At 41.8% G+C, this 19,667-nt stretch overlaps 3 protein-coding genes across 3 annotated transcripts; all 3 read left to right on the top strand.

Annotated features, from left to right (window-relative positions):
• Nucleotides 1–304: 304 nt before the first annotated feature.
• On the top strand, nt 305–2,370 carry LOC140068743 (metallothionein-2-like). The gene is made up of 3 exons (XM_072114142.1): nt 305–517; nt 1,365–1,430; nt 1,942–2,370. The coding sequence occupies exons 1-3, from the start codon at nt 487–489 to the stop codon at nt 2,031–2,033; spliced, it is 189 nt and encodes a 62-aa protein (XP_071970243.1). The 5' UTR covers nt 305–486; the 3' UTR covers nt 2,034–2,370.
• A 5,051-nt stretch (nt 2,371–7,421) lies between these two features.
• On the top strand, nt 7,422–8,776 carry LOC140068742 (metallothionein-1-like). Its single transcript, XM_072114141.1, has 3 exons — nt 7,422–7,551; nt 7,833–7,898; nt 8,410–8,776. Exons 1-3 carry the CDS (start codon nt 7,521–7,523, stop codon nt 8,499–8,501), a joined length of 189 nt encoding a protein of 62 aa, XP_071970242.1. The 5' UTR covers nt 7,422–7,520; the 3' UTR covers nt 8,502–8,776.
• A 7,268-nt stretch (nt 8,777–16,044) lies between these two features.
• LOC140069614 (metallothionein-1-like) lies at nt 16,045–18,825 on the top strand. Its single transcript, XM_072115507.1, has 3 exons — nt 16,045–16,230; nt 18,452–18,517; nt 18,608–18,825. The coding sequence occupies exons 1-3, from the start codon at nt 16,200–16,202 to the stop codon at nt 18,697–18,699; spliced, it is 189 nt and encodes a 62-aa protein (XP_071971608.1). The 5' UTR covers nt 16,045–16,199; the 3' UTR covers nt 18,700–18,825.
• Nucleotides 18,826–19,667: the final 842 nt, after the last annotated feature.

Genomic DNA, 19,667 nt, shown 5'->3' with positions numbered 1-19,667 from the left:
ATCAAGACAAATACAAACAATAGTAAATCTCAGATTCTGTTTTTTGGGGATTATTAGGGAGTCACAATTCTACCTTCTCTGAAGTGTCTATATATGTGTCACAGCTGTAGTTATAGCTGATAGGTAACACACAGCAGTGTCACATTGCAACAAAGGAAAGTACAATAAATAAAAACCTTGAAAAACTTGTGTTTATTCTATATGTGTAATATATATAATGGGAAATGACTTGTAGTAACATCATCCGTCGCTCCAGACATTTCTGCCGCCTCATCCTTTCTCTCGTGTGACTCTGCAGGTTTTGCACTCGTCCCTGTATATAACTTGTCCTTACACTTGGTGTTTGTGTCACGTGGGAGGTTTATGGGGCGGGTTTGCACTCCGCTCTGTATCTCGTGTATATAAGGCAGAGGACAACTACCCACATCATCCAGCATCACACAGAGAATCCATCAATCCTACAGAACATCTATATCTATAGGGATCATGGACCCTCAGGACTGTAACTGCACAGCAGGTAAGACAGGGATGTGCACTGGATATACAGACTTTACATTACAATTATTACAGGTGCAGCATCACTGGGGTTGGGGTTGTTACATGTAGTAGTGACATCACATGACCAGGGATATAACGAGCCGTGCACCTGTGTGACATCACATGACCAGGGATATAACGAACTGTACGCCTGTGTGACATCACATGACCAGGGATATAACGAACTGTGCGCCTGTGTGACATCACATGACAGGGACCAGTGTTTATCCACAGGAAGTTAACCATGACACTTTGTATAGAATGACAGCAAGCAGAGATCTAGAAAACAGTGGAGAATTGATACATCCATTATATTGTATAATGATTTGCTGAAAGTGGAGAAACCCTTAAAGCTCAGCCATGGTTCTGTTTAGAACTGCAGGTATATATGTCATAATTCACAAAAGCAGATATCGGAGGCTGTATATGCATTTCTAATATAATGTAGTTAACTACAGTCAGGAAAAAGTTTCATATGGAAATAAATTATGATTTTTTTATATAGTTCAATTGGCTGATGTTACATTGTCTGAATTCCCTTCCAGCACTGAGCTCTTCTGCCTGTGCCTAATATGATCCAGTATTCACACTGTGCTGTATGTAATATGATGTACATGGCAGTATATGAGCAGTAGACGTCTGTCTGCAGGTGCTGGGGGTAGTGTATATGTGATGAGTACATTGGTATATGATGTTGTATGCATATACTCTGTATACTGCTCTATTGATTTCTAAGGTGTTATGGAATATGATGATGCTATTTGAATAAAGATGATTATTATTATTATTATTATTATTATTATAACACTTCCCTCATTGTCTCTTAGGGGCTTCTTGTGGCTGTGGAGAATCCTGCAAATGTAAGAACTGCAAATGTACATCATGCAAAAAAAGTGAGTGCACCTCAGCTATATGCAGAGCTTGTATGTATTATCACTGTGTTATAGACCTAGAAGAATGATTATTTAGAGAAATTGTATGAATTATAAGATAAGTCTTCATTTTACAAAATGTTTCTATCATCGGATAATATGTTTTTCACAAGGACGATAATAACATAACATGATTGTTTTAGCCAATAACAACTAAAGAACTTTTTCACTGAATTTTTGTTACATGAAAAAACCTGTGTATAGTCAGTGAAATGTAATCATAAGGATGATGGTCAGTTATAAGAGATGTTCTCATCTCAGTTATTTATCTATATCAACCCTATGTCTAACCCGAAAACATGCCGTGCCATGGTGTGTGTGCCCTCCACTATCTTATACATTAATAACCCGGTACATATATATCCTACAGGAGATGGATTTATCCCTTTTTGCTTCAGTTTTGTCATATAATGTCAGATGTCATCTCTCTATACTCCAGTCTTCTGATGACTCTCCTCCTCCTCCTCTGCAGGCTGCTGTTCCTGCTGTCCGGCTGAGTGCAGTGGATGCAGCCAGGGATGCAAGTGCACAGGTGGATGTGAGACCTGCAGCTGCTGCCAGTGACCGGCGCCACACAAGGAATGAGCAGCTCATCTGTTACAATCTGCACCATGTACAATGATTTACAATCTGATCTGTGCCCTGATGATGTCATGTGTGCAGTATAATGTCATGTGTGATACAGTGTTCAGTATGTTTCTGCTTAGTAACATATAAGATGACTCTGGCTGCCATACTTATTACTGGAGCCTGGTGACATTGACTTCTCTTACCCCCTTTCTGTGCATAAAATGTTATTATATGTTTGTATTCTGCCAATGGTAAATCCAATAAAAATGTATTGATTATTAAGATGCATTTTTATGGCCTTGAAACATTCAATAAACTTTGTAAAAACCAATAGTACAAGTTTATATGAGAAACTTTTGTAACTCTTCTTAAAAAAGAAAAATGCCTCATCCCTTTGGTTCTTTCCCTCTCTCCTAATGGTGATGGCAGACGTGGCGTTTTTGGCCCGTTTTTAAGTAGTCCGTCTGCTTAAAAACGGGCCAAAAACGCCGCTTGTGCCATCATCCTAAAGTGTCTTTTACTAAGAAATCTCTTCTAAATCAGCAACTAATAATGGTATCAGATTCAGATTACATAGAATTCTGTGGACTTGGAGGGGGCGAAGTGAGTAAAAGTTGATTGAGACAGTAGAGATCCATTCCTGGTGAACAATTTTAAATTTTTATCACCCCCCTTGTTCATTTATGTGGATCCAGGTCAGTTCTTCTCATTAATGTCCTATCACAGTGCAATTGTAAGTTATGGGGCAGATTCTCTTCTACATCCTCCATGCCATCAGACCATAGTAGTTAAGAAACTTAAAGGGGTTGTCTAAGAACACTTCAGGGCATGTAAAAATAACAATCACCCTATACTTACCTCTTTTTGGTTCAGCATAGCGCCTCCCATCACTGGGAGGTTCTAAATGGGAGATAGGTAAGAATTGGGTGTGTAAAGGAATTAGGTCCTAGATAATCGTCTCCTGCGGTCACTTTTGTAGACACACAAGCGATTCATAGTCCATAGTGTACGGTTTTGGTGTAACTGTACATACAAAACAAGTAAAAATAAATCCTATACCTCTCCAACCTCACCAGTCGCCGGCCTACTGCTTGGAACCAGCAAAATACTAAGTTCTGCAATCCACAACTGCCATAGCTCCAAAGACCTTTGTTGACCAATGATGTTGTAGCCTTGTAAAATGGAGTGTGATTGGAGAGGTGCTATCACCTGACCAGGGGAAGTGATAAAACCCCTGTGCGTTGGGATTACCGGCCTCTTGGACCTCATGCTTCTTCTCAGGAGCCTGCTCTTTCTCTTTCTAGCAAGGTCCAGACCTCATGGTCAGTCAGATAGAGTGAAGAGAGAGAAACAGTGTCAGTCCACCATCAGCGCTGATACTCCGCTAAACCCAGGACAAGAGCTGCAGCTTCCACAACTGGACACAGCTCCATACCAGCCTGCATCTACTTCCAGGCTGGTGAACCAATTCCCGAGGAGACCTCTCCATGACCACTCCAGTACCAGTTCTGCTGTAATACCGTTTAGGCCCGTTTTCCTGCTGTTGTTCAATAAAGAACCGTGAGTTGTTTTGCACAATGTTGCCTCCATCTGATCCCTGGATACAGCTGTCTACCACCACGGACTCCCCATCCATCACCCAGAGACATATCTTACGGACACTCAGGGGTTGCCCCAGGGAGATCCAGTACATCAGCCTCTTCCTCCATATTTCTTACACATACCACCCCCTGGAGGACAGCCCTCCAGTCCCCATACCAAGCAACGTGACATCAGCGTGCCTAGGTCGCAACCGCCAGCCACTCCAGTCTTACGCTGAACAAATCCATAGACTTATGATTCAGCTTCAGACATGTAGTACAGTCATGGCCATAAGTTTTGAGAATTATATAAATGTTAATTTTTACAAAGTCTACTGCATCAGTTTTTATAATGGCAGTTTGCATATACTCCAGAATGTTATAAAGAGTGATCAGCTTAACAGCAATTAATAGCAAAGTCAGTATTTGCCTAGAAAATGAACTTTTCCCCCAAAACACATTTCAACTTCATTGCAGGCCTGGCTTAAAAGGAGCAGCTAACATGGTGTCAGTGATTGCTCCAGTAACACAGGTGTGGGTGTTGATGAGGACAGGGCTGGAGATAAATCTGTCATGATTAAGTAAGAATCACACCACTGGACACTTTAAAAGGAGGCTGGTGCTTGGCATCATTGTTTCTCTTCTGTTAACCATGGTTATTTCTAAAGAAACACGTGCAGTCATGATTGCACTGCACAAACCTGGCCTAATAGGGAAGAGTATTGCAGCTAGAAAGATTGCACCTCAGTCACCAATCTATTGCATCATCAAGGAATTCACACAGAGAGGTTCCATTGTTGCCAAAAAGGCTCCAGGGCGCTCAAGAAGGACTAGCAAGCGCCAGGGCCGTCTCTTAAAAGTGTTTCAGCTTCGGGATCGGGCTACCAGCAGTGCAGAGCTTGCTCAGGAATGGCAGCAGGCAGGTGTGAGTGCATCTGCACGCACTGTGAGACTGCGGAGACTCTTGGAGAAAGGCCTGGTGTCAAGGAGGGCAGCAAAGAAGCCACTTCTCTCCAGGAAACACATCAGGGACAGATTGATATTCTGCAAAAGGTACAGGGAGTGGACTGCTGAGGACTGGGGTAAAGTCATTTTCTCTGATGAATCCCCTTTCCAATTGTTTGGAACATCTGGAAAACAGCTTGTTCGGAGAAGACAAGGTGAGCGATGCCACCAGTCTTGTCTCATGCCAACTGTACAGCATCCTGCAACCATTCATGTGTGGGGCGGCTTCTCAGCCAAGGGAATCGGGATCAGAATGTTCTCCAAGAGCAACTTCTCCCAACCGTCCAAGAGCAGTTTGGTGATCAACAATGCCTTTTCAAGCATGATGGAGCACATTGCCATAAAGCAAAGGTGATAACTAAATGGCTCAGGGAACAAAACATAGAGATTTTGTGTCCATGGCCTGGAAACTCCCCAGAATTTAATCCCATTGAGAACTTGTGGTCAATCATCAAGAGACGGGTGGACAAACAAAAAACAACAAATTGTAACAAAATGCAAGCACTGATTGTGCAAGAATGGACTGCTATCAGTCAGGATTTGGTCCAGAAGTTGATTAAGAGCTGCCAGGGAGAGTTGCAGAGGTCCTGAAGAAGAAGGGTCAACACTGAAAATACTGACTTGCTGCAGTATCTCATTCTAATTGGCAATAAAAGCTTTTGTTACTCATAATATGATTGCACTTGTATTTCTGTATGTGATAAAAAACATCTGACAAACCAGAGGGCAACAGATCATGTGAAAATATAATATTTGTGTCATTCTCAAAACTTATGGCCATGACTGTATAATGCTGTCTGTGTCACTCTTCTTCTCTTCTTATCCTGTATCTATGTAGTAACCTTGGCTGTACTACATTACCTATGTAATATTTCTGTTCTGGTCCTGTATCTATCTAGTTGGCTGCTTGGTTCTGGTACCTATAAAGTAATATTGTTCTGGTTCTGTATTTATGTATTAAGATTGGTTTGGTTACTGACCCCATGTATTTCATTTACATATGTAATAGTTTATATGGAACAGGTTTTGTTATATTATTGTTTTTATTCTCTAAATGTAAGATCATCTAAAGCCTCTAGACACTTCGGATGGCTACAATATCTTTACAGTCCAGGGCCCACGATTGTCATTAACTTAAATATGTCATGTAGTAGTATACGATGAGAAACTATTGCACACATGCCCACAAATGTGCCTTTTAGGTTATACTAAAATTCCTTGTGTCTCCCTGCCCATAGTTATGTCAGTAATGTCTACTCTGCACACAGATCACACTGCAGGGCACAGCGCTCTCACATCACTGTCCACATAACCCATTTATCACATGTCCTGGGGATCGGTAACAAGTGACGCTTATGGGTTAACCCCTTATATCATGGTTAGGTCTTCTTCTGTTATCTCAGGGAGATGAGTCAGGCAATGATTAGTGCCGTGTGCAGTGTGACCTCAGTATGAGAACAAGTGTAGTGTGCACTCAGCCTGATCCTCCAGCTAGGAATTTGCATAAAATTCCATATATTAGAGTGAAAGGGAAGTAAGTAATGGTTAATTAGATCTTGTTCCAGAATCTCAGGAGGATAATTCATGCAATGATTAGTGTTGTGTGCAGTGTGACCTCAGCATGAGAACATGTGTAGTGTGCACTCAGCCTGATCCTCCAGTCACTGCACTCACTGCTTATTTACTAAGGTCCCGCGACACATGCAGGATCTCTGGCGCACGATCTTGTTGAATTGCAGAAGACTTCATCCTCGTTGGACAATGCACCTCGTGGATCGCGCAGGGACCAGGTAAGTAAATGTGCCCTACTGTCACCACCCGCAGTGCACTCATTGGGGCACATTTACTTACCCAGTCCGTGGAGTTCACAAAAAGTGCATTGTCTGACGATAACGCACTGTGCCGCGATTCACTAAGATCGTGAGCCCGATATCCTGCATGTGTCACTTGCAGGAGTTCACCTTCTAAGTGCTTGGTCTTGCGACACAATTTGAATATTAAATCCCGCGCTCAGTCCGAATCAGTCGGATCGTCCAACAGCGTGCCCCCCCCAATTTGGGTCGCATAGAAGCCGGCGCTGCTGCGCCAAAAAACGATGGTGTGCGACACCTGTTAAATACCTGTCACAGCTGTGCAAAACCCAAAAACGTTGTAAAGTCTGATGAAAGAGCAGTCCGCCACCCTTAGTAAATAAGCCCCAATCTCATAATGGACCCGGACAGGCGGTGACTATCTAACCTGTGCAGTACTATTATGTCATGCTTCTGGCACCAGCTCACAAGCTGACACCCTCCTGTAACACCCATGATCCTTCGGTGTTAACCTCTTACATGCCACAGTCATGGATTAGACCCCCTATCCACGTACCAGGAGGATGAGAACCTTCATCTGTCAGCCCGGGGGGCTCAGTCAGTTACATTACACTACATTAGTATTGCAGTGCAGTGATTTGGACTAGAATATGCAACACCAGCATTGCCTGTTCAAGTCCAAGTTTTAAAAAAATGTTTAAAAAAACTACACTGTGATATGTTATATACAGATCATTGTCTTATTGCAACATTGGGAAATACTTTATGTAAAAACCTTTAAAAAGTTGTGCTTACACTTTTATATATAAATAGTATACATAGGAAATGACTTGTAGTAACATCGTCCGTCACTCCAGACATTCCTGCCGCCTCATCCTTTCTCTCGTGTGACTCTGCAGGGTTTGCACTCGTCTCTGTATATAACTTGTCCTTACACTTGGTGTTTGTGTCACGTGGGAGGTTTATGGGTCGGGTTTGCACTCCGCTCTGTATCTCGTGTATATAAGGCACAGGACAACTACCCACATCATCCAGCATCACACAGAGAATCCATCAATCCTACGGAATCTATATCCATAGGGATCATGGACCCTCAGGACTGTAACTGCACAACAGGTGAGACAGGGATGTGCACTGGATACAGAGACTTTACATTACAATTATTACAGATGCAGCATCACTGGGGTTGTTACATGTAGTAAGGCTGAGTTTGTCATTAGTGTCACAGAGTAATCAGAGTTGTCCAGTTGTGCTGTATGTAATATGATGTATATGGCAGTATATGAGCAGTATAAGTCTGTCTGCAGGTGCTGGGGGTTGTGTCTATGTGATGACTACATTGATATATAATGATATATGATCTACTGCTCTATAACACACCCCTCATTGTCTCTTAGGGGCTTCTTGTAGCTGTGGAGAATCCTGCAAATGTAAGAACTGCAAATGTACATCATGCAAAAAAAGTGAGTGCACCTCAGCTATATGCAGAGCTTGTATGTATTATTACTGTGTTATAGACCTAGAAGAATAATAAGAGAAATTGTATGAATGTAAAGACATTTCCTATGATAAGATCAGTCTTCATTTTACAAATTGTTTCTATTATGGGGAAATATGTTTTTCACAAGGACAAGAATAACTTAAAATTCATGTTTTTGCCAATAACAACTAAAGAACTTTTCACAGAATGAAACCTGTGTATAGTCAGTGAAATGTAATCATTAGGATGATGGTCAGTTATAAGAGATGTTCCCATATCAGTTATTTATCTATAACAGCCCTAAGTAACATGTCTAAGCCAAAAGCATGCCATTTCATGGTGTGTGTGCCCTCCACTATCTTATACATTAATAACCAGGTACATATATATCCTACAGGAGATGGAAATATCCCTTTATGCTTCAGTTTTGTCATATAATATCAGATGTCATCTCTATACTCCAGTCTTCTGATGACTCTCCTCCTCCTCCGCAGGCTGCTGTTCCTGCTGTCCGGCTGAGTGCAGTGGATGCAGCCAGGGATGCAAGTGCACAGGTGGATGTGAGACCTGCAGCTGCTGCCAGTGACCGGCACCACACAAGGAATGAGCAGCTCATCTGTTACAATCTGCACCATGTACAATGATTTACAATCTGATCTGTGTCCTGATGATGTCATGTGTGCAGTATAATGTCATGTGTGATACAGTGTTCAGTATGTTTCTGCTTAGTTACATATAAGATGACTCTGGCTGCCATACTTATTATGGAGCCCCACTTAAAAGTGTATTATCTTTGTGAATGAGGATATTTTTTGTAACATGTCATTGAATAATCCAATAAAAATGTATTGATTTCATGAATATTTTAACATATATTTTATAAATCAATAAGATACTTTGTAGTAAATCTTATATTAAAATAAAAACATGCCCATCCACCTATCTGTAGGCTGGGAATAATTTCACAGAAGTATTAGAGTACATAGAATATATAGAGGGGGTACGAGGGGGAGAAGTCAGCAGCACATATAGACGATTCTGGAGCTGAATATGAAGTTTCTATCTCACCAGAAGTGCTTTGTCTATATGACACGCCCTATGTAAACCTGCTACAGCTGCTAAGTAAGTAGGGAGATTTATGGAGTGGATTCCCCTCCTGTTTCTCTATGCAGTGTATGGTGAATATTATAACTTTTAGGGACTTTAATAATGACGGCCTATACTAAGCATAGGCCACCATCAGAATGTTGGGGAAAGGATTTCTGGCATCTCCACCAATCAGAAGTTCTGGTGAGCATTCAGCCTCATTACTGTGTCATACATTCTGTAGTGGCCGTACCTAGTACTACAAGTAATTCTGCCCCATTCACATGAATAGGGCAGAGCTGTATACATCTGCAGTACCAAGCACTGCCACTACAGAATGTGCAGCACTGTGCAAGGTAAGTAGGTGGCAGCACATACATGAGCACCACAGTCCAGTCAGACAGCTGATGGATTGAGGCGCTTGCAGACTGTTACCGTAACAGCCTGTCCTTGACATGTTTCATCCCATTGTAATGACATGCATGGTCTATCCTAATTTGCATGCAGATTACAGACCAGTAATATTTCCTTTTTGTAATCATGCAGGATGTTTGCTGCTGTAAATACGTCTGCCATGACAGAGGTACCATATATAACTATGTCATAGGACCTTCCGAGTACGATGGCACAGTGGTCTGGGCAGCGACCATAACTATGGCCTCAATATTAGTCCTCCATAATGATTCACAGAAAAACCAAAAGGTCAAACAATGGGGCTCATTTACTAAGGATCCGTCGGACGCATTTTCGTCAGGTTTTCGTCAAGGAATTGTGTCGCAAGATCAAGCACTCACAAAAAAACATGATAAAAGAAAAGTGCATCAGTGTTGAGGTATAGGAGAGGGGAGAGAGAAAAAAGGGGTGAGTAACACGCATGAGAAAGTCACTTGCTCCAAGTTGTAAGTCAAACTACAGATGGTCAGGAGGGAAAGAGATGCCCAGCGGAATCATCAGTAGTAATAATAATAATAATCTTTATTTATATACCACCATCATATGCCGCAGCACTTTACAAATCATAGGGGACATATACAAATATAATATTACATTACAAATCACAAACAGTCATATGGAACAATAGGAGTGAAGGCCCTGCTCACAAGAGCTTACAGACTATGAGGATGAGGGGGTGACACAAGAGCTTACAGTCTATGAGGATGAGGGGTGACACAAGAGCTTACAGTCTATGAGGATGAGGGGGTGACACAAGAGCTTACCGTCTATGAGGATGAGGGGGTGACACAAGAGCTTACAGTCTATGAGGATGAGAAGGTGACACAAGAGCTTACCGTCTATGAGGATGAGGGGGTGACACAAGAGCTTACAGTCTATCAGGATGAGGGGGTGACACAAGAGCTTACAGTCTATGAGGATGAGGGGATGACACAAGAGCTTACAGTCTATGAGGATAAGGGGTGACACAAGAGCTTACAGTCTATGAGGATAAGGGGGTGACACAAGAGCTTACAGTCTATGAGGATGAGGGGTGACACAAGAGCTTACAGTCTATGAGGATGAGGGGGTGACACAAGAGCTTACAGTCTATGAGGGTGAGGGAGTGACACAAGAGCTTACAGTCTATGAGGATGAGGGGGTGACACAAGAGCTTACAGTCTATGAGGATGAGGGGGTGACACAAGAGCTTACAGTCTATGAGGATGAGGGGGTGACACAAGAGCTTACAGTCTATGAGGATGAGGGGTGACACAAGAGCTTACAGTCTATGAGGATGAGGGGGTGACACAAGAGCTTACAGTCTATGAGGATGAGGGGATGACACAAGAGCTTACAGTCTATGAGGATGAGGGGGAACACAGGAGCTTACAGTCTATGAGGATGAGGGGAGGACACAAGAGCTTACACTCTATGAGGATGAGGGGGGTGACACAAGAGCTTAGAGTCTATGAAGATGAGGGGAGGACACAAGAGCTTACAGTCTATGAGGATGAGGGGGTGACACAAGAGCTTACAGTCTATGAAGATGAGGGGATGACACAAGAGCTTACAGTCTATGAGGATGAGGGGGTGACACAAGAGCTTACAGTCTATCAGGATGAGGGGGTGACACAAGAGCTTACAGTCTATGAGGATGAGGGGGTGACACAAGAGCTTACAGTCTATGAGGATGAGGGGGAACACAGGAGCTTACAGTCTATGAGGATGAGGGGGTGACACAAGAGCTTACAGTCTATGAGGATGAGGGGGTGACACAAGAGCTTACAGTCTATCAGGATGAGGGGGTGACACAAGAGCTTATAGTCTATGAGAATGAGGGGATGACACAAGAGCTTACAGTCTATGAGGATGAGGGGGAACACAGGAGCTTACAGTCTATGAGGATGAGGGGAGGACACAAGAGCTTACAGTCTATGAGGATTAGGAGGTGACACAAGAGCTTACAGTCTATGAGGATGAGGGGGGTGACACAAGAGCTTACACTCTATGAGGATGAGGGGGTGACACAAGAGCTTACAGTCTATGAAGATGAGGGGATGACACAAGAGCTTACAGTCTATGAGGATGAAGCGGTGACACAAGAGCTTACAGTCTATGAGGATGAGGGGGTGACACAAGAGCTTACAGTCTATCAGGATGAAGGGGTGACACAAGAGCTTACAGTCTATGAGGATGAGGGGATGACACAAGAGCTTACAGTCTATGAGGATGAGGGGGAACACAGGAGCTTACAGTCTATGAGGATGAGGGGAGGACACAAGAGCTTACAGTCTATGAGGATGAGGGGATGACACAAGAGCTTACAGTCTATGAGGATGAGGGGGAACACAGGAGCTTACAGTCTATGAGGATGAGGGGAGGACACAAGAGCTTACAGTCTAGGCGGATTAGGAGGTGACACAAGAGCTTACAGTCTATGAGTATGAGGGGGGTGACACAAGAGCTTACACTCTATGAGGATGAGGGGGTGACACAAGAGCTTACAGTCTATGAAGATGAGGGGATGACACAAGAGCTTACAGTCTATGAGGATGAGGGGGTGACACAAGAGCTTACAGTCTATGAGGATGAGGGGGTGACACAAGAGCTTACAGTCTATGAGGATGAGGGGTTGACACATTAAAAATGCCATCTTATATACAAAGTGGATTTCAGAAAAGCCTGGAGCTTGGTATCTGGTGTTTGTCGGATAACCGACAGGAGGAGGACATGGGATGGGTTAGTAAAGAGAGAGTTGAAATTTCATGCAGTTAGTGAGTGTGGTAGCCTGCCTTAAGAGCATGTTTGAAAGTTTGGATGTTTAGTATTAGTCTAATAGTCTAAGTAAGGGCATTCCAGAGAATTGTTGCAGCTCGGGAGAAGTCCATGAGACGTAAGAGGTTTGAATTAAGGTAGAGATTAATCTAATATCCCTGGCAGATCGAAGAGCACGGGTTGGGAGATAGACTGAGATGAGAGAAGAGAGATAGGGAGGTGCAGCAATATGCAGAGCTTTGTGGATGAGGGTGATTATTCTATATACATAAGGAGACAGGCAACCAGTGCAGTGACTGGCACAGACTGGAAAGATGAGCCTGGCTGCTGCATTAAGAATAGATCGGCGACCTTGTATCAGGAGTGGAAGGAAATTCTCTCTCACTGGATACAAACCTCTCCTCCTACCATGAGAGAAGATAAAAATTTGAGGCGATTTAGGGATGCTGGTTAGCAACATCGGGGTTACTATCACGGGCACTTCTCTCCATTAAACAAAAACTGTCACAGCTCACTGGTTAAGCTGAAATGTCTACATATGGCGATATTAGTCTCATGACGCGATAGTCAAAGTGTTTTCCGTACAGGAAGAGACCTACCATTTTTATAGGTGTTGTATTCACTAGACTCGGGCGCCAGACCGGGGAAGCTGTCTGATGGGGAGGGATGGGAAGGGTAAGCAGGCCCGTTATACTATGCGTCCGGTGAGAATATGTCTACAGTATACTTAACCCCTTCCCGACATGTGACGTAATAGTACGCGGGCCGAGCCCTCTCCATGGCTGGTAAGTCTTTGCTGCCTATTGCAGCAAAGGCTTACCGGTAACACCCGTGATCGGTGCCGGCATTCGGGTGTTTTACCGCTGATCGCCGGCAAAGACGGCGGGCGCCGTCTGTAGTATGGCAGTATATGATAGGATCGTACAGACACCCTAGGGTTAAAGTACCCTGGGGAGTCTGGAAAATAGTAAAAATAAAAATAAAAAAAAAGTTAAAATAAAAAAATTATAATAAAAATACCTAAAAATTCAAATCACCCCCCTTTCCCTAGAACTGATATAAATATAAATAAACAGTAAAAATCATAAACACATTAGGTATCGCCGCGTCCGAAAATGCCCGATCTATCAAAATATTATAACGGTTTTTCACTGCGCTTAACCCCTTAAAGGAAAATTGCGCCCAAAGATGAAAGTGGCACTTTTTTGCCATTTAAAAAAAATGTAAAATTCTATAAAAAGTGACCACAAGGTAGTACAGTCCTAAAAATGATAACTTTGTAAACGTCATCAAAATCCACAAAAAACTGCACCACCCACAGCTCCATACACCAAAGTATGAAAAAGTTATTAGCGCCAGAAGATGGCAAAATCCCCCCAAAAAATTTTGTACAGGAGGTTTTAATTTTTTTAAATGTATGAAAACATTATAAAACCTATACAAATTTGGTATCCCCGTAATCGTACCGACCCAAAGAATAAAGTAGACATGTCATTTGGGGTGCACAGTGAAATCCGTAAAATCCGAGCCCACAAGAATACGGCACAAATGCATTTTTTTACCAATTTCACTGCATTTGGAATTTTTTTCCCGCTTCCCAGTACACGGCATGGAATATTAAATATCACCATTTTGAAGTGTAATTTGTTACGCAGAAAATAAGCCATCACACAGCTCTGTACATGGAAAAATAAAAAAGTTACAGATATTTGCATGTGGGGAGTAAAAAATGAAAACGCAAAATTGAAAAAGGGCTGCGACGGGAAGGGGTTAAACTCCGGCTGCGTCCGGGAATTGGGTGGTATGCTGCATGCCCCTGATTTTGTTGTTTTACTTTTGTTTTTATTGTGTCTTTAGTCAAAAATGGAAAAATGTAAGGCTCTGTTTTTCTCTGCCTTAATAAAAAAAAGTTCTGATGAAAAAAAAAAAGAATAGGTCGGGAAAGAAAGAGTTTAGTAAATGGAAGAGCGATTAGTAGGGAGTTACAGGAGTCTAGATGAGCCTGAATGACTGCAGCAACAATTAGCATTTTAGAGCAGTGATGGCGAACCTTTTAGAGACGGAGTGCCCAAACTACAACCAAGACCCACTTATTTTGTGCAGAGTGTCAACACAGAAATGTAATTAGTGATTTATTTCATTCATATCAGCACCTGAGGACACCAATAAAGCAGAAAATAGGAGAAATTTGGATGATCATTGTAGCTTCCCTCCAGGGTCCCCTAAACAAAAAGAATTGTCAGGGCCGGAGCAGGAGCTACAATGATAATCCAGATAGGTCCACACCTTCCCACCCCTCCAGTAGTCCCAGGTAGTCCTGTCACTTTAAAATAGCTCCTGGGCTCTCTGGGACCGCAGGAAGATAGTCCTTTCTGGTGATGTCCTGGGTGCCCAAAGAAAGGGCTCTGAGTGCCACCTCTGGCACCCGTGCCATAGGTTCGCCACCACTGTTTTAGAGGTTTCAATTGTAAGAAACAAGCGGATTCTGAAGGTGTTTCTAAATTGCATGCGGCAAGAGCGGGCAAGAGATTGAATATATGGTGCAAAGGAAAGGTCAGCACAACCCCTACAGAGGGGCCTGCTGCCTCAGTGCTATAGTGATCCCACATACCGAGGTGGAGATGCAGTTCAGTCAGCAATTTGCATCAAATTGCATATATCAGAGTGAAGGGAAAGTAAGTAATGGTTATTTAGACGTTGTTCCTGTATCTCAGGCACATGAGTCAGGCAGGATTAGTGCCGTGTGCAGTGTGACCTCAGCATGAGAACATGTGTAGTGTGCACTCAGCCTGATCCTCCAGTCACTGCACTCACTGTCACCACCCGCAGTGCACTCACTGTCACCACACTCCTCGTGCTACATCCCTACATACAATAACACTGCACACATCCTAATGTACACATACACTTAGAGGGATTCCACATAAATAGTCTGAGATGAAATGAAGATATGTATTTCTATGTATTTATTTAGTTCTCCATATTCACTTCTTTTTTAGATTGCTTTCTGATTATTATTAATTTAATAACTTATATATGTTGGAAATTACTCTATTTGTATCAATTTTTTTTATTTTTAGTATTCTCACCCAGGATTATACCCACTTTGGTGTTCATCACACATTATAATACCCCTTTACTGGCCCCACATAGTAAAATTCCCTTCTCCTGTGACAACTCACCATGTATAATGCTGTCATTTCTGGGTCCTTCCCATACTGTAGAATGTCCCTTCCTGTGGACCCCACTGTATAATACCTGTTGTACTGTAACCATCCCCCAAACTGTATAAGGCTCTTCGTGGACCCTTATATAATACTTCCTTATGTGGCCCACCGACATATGATGCCCCTCCTTCTTGTAGCACCCTCACAAATAATGCCCCCACTTATAATACACCGCCTTTCTGTAGCCCTCCACTGATGACCCCTTTCCTGTAGACCCCCTCCCCCCCACTCACAATTGCTCCTTTTCTGTTGGCCCCACATATAATACTCCCCTTACTTTAGATTAGCATTTAGTGAGCCCTATTATTTTAATGCTCCTCTCCCCTTTGATAAAGCCCTATCTTTCTTTAGTCCCCTCACATTATTCCCTCCTCTGCTCTCCCTTTACTTTCTGCAGGACAGTGGAGCATGCCCCTATAAGGCAATTTGAGAAATTTTGTTTTTAGAACATATACAATTCCCTGTATAAATACTGGTTGTAGGATAACATTGTTGTATTTGTTGTAAAATGACTTGTAGTAACATCGTCCGTCACTCCAGACATTCCTGCCGCCTCATCCTTTCTCTCGTGTGACTCTGCAGGTTTTGCACTCGTCCCTGTATATAACTTGTCCTTACACGTGTCACGTGGGAGGTTTATGGGACGGGTTTGCACTCCGCTCTGTACGTTGTGTATATAAGGCAGAGGACAACTACCCACATCATCCAGCATCACACAGAGAATCCATCAATCCTACAGAACATCTATATCCATAGGGATCATGGACCCTCAGGACTGTAACTGCACAGCAGGTAAGGCTCAGTTCACACTTATGTTATATTATATATTCTGTATATAACATCTAGTAAGATGTATATATGGCATGATGATATACTGTATATCTATATGATATATCCATACATATATATTCCACAAAACAGAAAGCAAGGCAGCACTCCTGGAAAATCAAGGTGTTTATTCACCCATGATGGCAGGTGCAACGTTTCAGCCCCTCAATGGAGCTATTTTTAAGCATACACGTGAATGTTACAAACGGAGTATAAATACACTCCAAGGAAGTCACATAGGCATTTAGTAACATAGTTTGTTACAGGTGTATAGTAATTACATATCGTACAAAAAAGAGTTTTTAAATAAATATAAACATCAGTGAGCAAATTTATTACATAGTGTACAGTAGTGAACAATGAATACATTTGTGTACATAATGGACTGATTCTCTACTACCTACGGGTACCCTCAACCGGCATGCATGGAGTTAAGTCTGCGTCATCATGTTGCTATGTAACCATATGACGCTATTAGTCATTAGTCAATTTTCTATATTCCATACATATTGTTTCAAAATATTTTAGGTTATTATGTTTACATCTGCATCAGAGTTTACATTACAGACCATTAAAAATATCTGATGAAATAATGCAACAAGATGTAATACATCATCTGGCAAAATTTACACCGTAACAAAACTTATAGTCAATGGGATCTATAGGGCTATGTGCAGGTCCATTCTGTTTAAAGGACATCTACCATCAGGATTATGGATTATAAACCAAGAACATTTACATGCTGGTGTGTGCCCCCTTTGTCAGGATCCGCTCTTCTTTTAGCTTTTTATGCCTTAGATTTCACAAAGAAAGGCTTGAAAATGAGCCTTAGGGGCTCCACGCTCCATAGAACTTAATGGAGCCTGGAGCCCCTCAGGCTAGTTTGCATAATGTTTAAAGCATATTTTCTTATAAATCGAGTGCATGAGAAGTTAAAAAAAGAGCAGATCCTAATAAAGGGGGCACACTCCAGCATGTAAGCTTATTTGGTTTATAATCCATGATCCTGGTGGTAGATTTCCTTTAAGTTTTCTTTTTGTTTTTCTATTCCGATATCATATCAGAAATCCAGACATCCAGAGATGTGAGCCTGATTTATAGTAATATCCCAAAACATTACTGATTTTGAGATACAAACTGCATCTGTATTTCCAAAACTTTGCTCATTGAAAAAGTTGTCTAGTGACAATTTCCAGAATGCAAATCAGCAGAACAAACCATACATAGACTCTGAGCCTCCAGGGGCATGCTGGGAGATTTCAGTTCAGAATCCTGTAGAACTGTCCTACAATAAAGGCTGTGAATTAGATTATTTATACATTCATCAGCTCTTTACAAATCATCATGTAGGAATACAGATAAAACTGGACATAGCACAATAATAACTTAAATCAGAATCTTCATATATTCAGCAGCTCTTTACAAAAAATTGTGTACAAATACAGATATAATTAGACATAACACAATAAAAACTTAATTAACTAAATCGGGTGTAAGGGTGCTGGTTACAATCTAAGAGGATAGTACTTGTACAATGGCCCCTGATACAAAAGAGAAAATCAGCAGCACTTCAGAAAAACTTCTTACATTATGAATACTTTAGATAGATAGAGGTTGTATGTTCGCTCCGTGTTTGCGAGGGTTTCCTCCGGGTCCTCCGGTTTCCTCCAACACTCCGAAACATACTGGTAGGCTGATTAGATTGTGAGCCCCATGGGGACAGGGACTGATTTGGCAAGCTCTGTGCAGCGCTGCATTATCTGTGTGCGCTATATAAATATAGGAATTATTATTATAGATGTGTTTTCTAGAACAGTATGTAGCTCATTATATGAGCCATTATCATTTACATAATCCTTACTTCTTCCACATGAACAATTCTACTTATTTGGATTACATTAAAAGATTAATCCAAAATTGGACAAAACATTGCCAAGGAGCTAGAGGAAAATTGTTTTTAAATAAAATTATAAATTTAATTTCCACCATAACAATTTCTTTAAGATTACAATGTGCGGGTCACTAGATAACATGTTGTAGTTTTACAAGTGCAGATGAGCCTGCTTGAAGAGCAATGGTGTAGATATATTGTATGCTTGTCATTCTGAGACTTTTTCTGGTCCAAAAATAATAACAGATCTACAAGTAAGAAGAGTTTATTCTTTCATATTTCTTTCTTTTATAGGGGCCTCATGTACCTGCAATGTAACCTGCAAATGTAAAAACTGCAAGTGCAAATCATGCAAGAAAAGTAAGTACAGCGAGACATTAAGTGCCATGAAGCACTCCATCACAGCATCGATATCTACTGACCTTGTCTCCTCCTCCTCCTCCTCCGCAGGCTGCTGTTCCTGCTGTCCGGCTGAGTGCAGTAGATGCAGCCAGGGATGCAAGTGCACAGGTGGATGTGAGACCTGCAGCTGCTGCCAGTGACCGGCACAACATGAGGAAGACTGATCATATACATCACACACCTAAAAGAGTGAAATGTTCTACAAGTTTATATATGCAGTATTCACATCATATTTAATTTATTAAAATAAAACCATTTATATACAACATGTATCTCTATAATATTATGAATGTCTTAATACACATTGCGGTTTGTCCATAGATGTCTTAGGTAAAAACTGAAATGTCCCCCTCCCAAAAAAGCCTACCCCTGATCCCCTGCCATATTTGACCCATGGACTCATTAGATACAGCCTTCTCAACCCCATGGATTCCTACTGTAAAGCCTTATGTGGACCCCAGCAGCTCTGGGGCCGGCATGCCCAGTGCTGGTGCCGGCTCTGGCCTATATACAGATAGCCCCCTATGTATTTATATACAGCCCTTTATACACAGATCCCCACCCCAAGTTCAAATTTACACATCATCCTTTAAACAGATCCTCACAGTTTAATTAAATTGTGCCTCCTTTATACAGATCCCACCCCCTAGTGTATACTGTATATACATATATACAGTACCCCATAACCCCCCATTTTAAAGCACAAATAAAAAGCACTCCCCCCAAATTTAGACACATAGAGAGCCACTTAAAAATCTTTCCAACGATCAACAAGTTAAGCCCTATCGATAGGGTCTTACTTGTTTCTTGGGAAGACCCAGAACCCATAGGCAAATTCCCCCAGCTTAATTACGAACAGAGCCCAAGAAACAGCCCCACTCCCCATTTGATTAAGCTCAAAAGTATAAAGTTTCCCCCTCCCCAGTATTATTATGTACAACCCCATGCTAAATGTTTATAGTTGACATGGCTAGTTAAAAAAGAAAACAAAACTAATATTCACCATCAATATTCCCATAGAGCCCAATCAACTAAAATTTTAGCTAAAATTTTTTCCTTCACATCCCAATAAAATCAACTTTGTTATCTTACCTGCAAAAAGACAGAT

This window comes from Engystomops pustulosus, chromosome 7 (assembly GCF_040894005.1).
Source record: "Engystomops pustulosus chromosome 7, aEngPut4.maternal, whole genome shotgun sequence".
In the NCBI taxonomy this organism is placed as follows: Eukaryota; Metazoa; Chordata; class Amphibia; order Anura; family Leptodactylidae; genus Engystomops; species Engystomops pustulosus.
The sequence above is the reverse complement of the archived record's forward strand: the minus strand, read 5'-3'. Positions and strand labels throughout refer to the sequence as shown.

Coding starts and splice junctions, on each gene's coding strand:
- LOC140068743 (XM_072114142.1), top strand. CDS start 487: ATGGACCCTCAGGACTGTAACTGCACAGCAG. Junction 518..1,364: donor GGACTGTAACTGCACAGCAG/GTAAGACAGGGA, acceptor ATTGTCTCTTAG/GGGCTTCTTGTGGCTGTGGA. Junction 1,431..1,941: donor ATGTACATCATGCAAAAAAA/GTGAGTGCACCT, acceptor CCTCCTCTGCAG/GCTGCTGTTCCTGCTGTCCG.
- LOC140068742 (XM_072114141.1), top strand. CDS start 7,521: ATGGACCCTCAGGACTGTAACTGCACAACAG. Junction 7,552..7,832: donor GGACTGTAACTGCACAACAG/GTGAGACAGGGA, acceptor ATTGTCTCTTAG/GGGCTTCTTGTAGCTGTGGA. Junction 7,899..8,409: donor ATGTACATCATGCAAAAAAA/GTGAGTGCACCT, acceptor CCTCCTCCGCAG/GCTGCTGTTCCTGCTGTCCG.
- LOC140069614 (XM_072115507.1), top strand. CDS start 16,200: ATGGACCCTCAGGACTGTAACTGCACAGCAG. Junction 16,231..18,451: donor GGACTGTAACTGCACAGCAG/GTAAGGCTCAGT, acceptor TTTCTTTTATAG/GGGCCTCATGTACCTGCAAT. Junction 18,518..18,607: donor GTGCAAATCATGCAAGAAAA/GTAAGTACAGCG, acceptor CCTCCTCCGCAG/GCTGCTGTTCCTGCTGTCCG.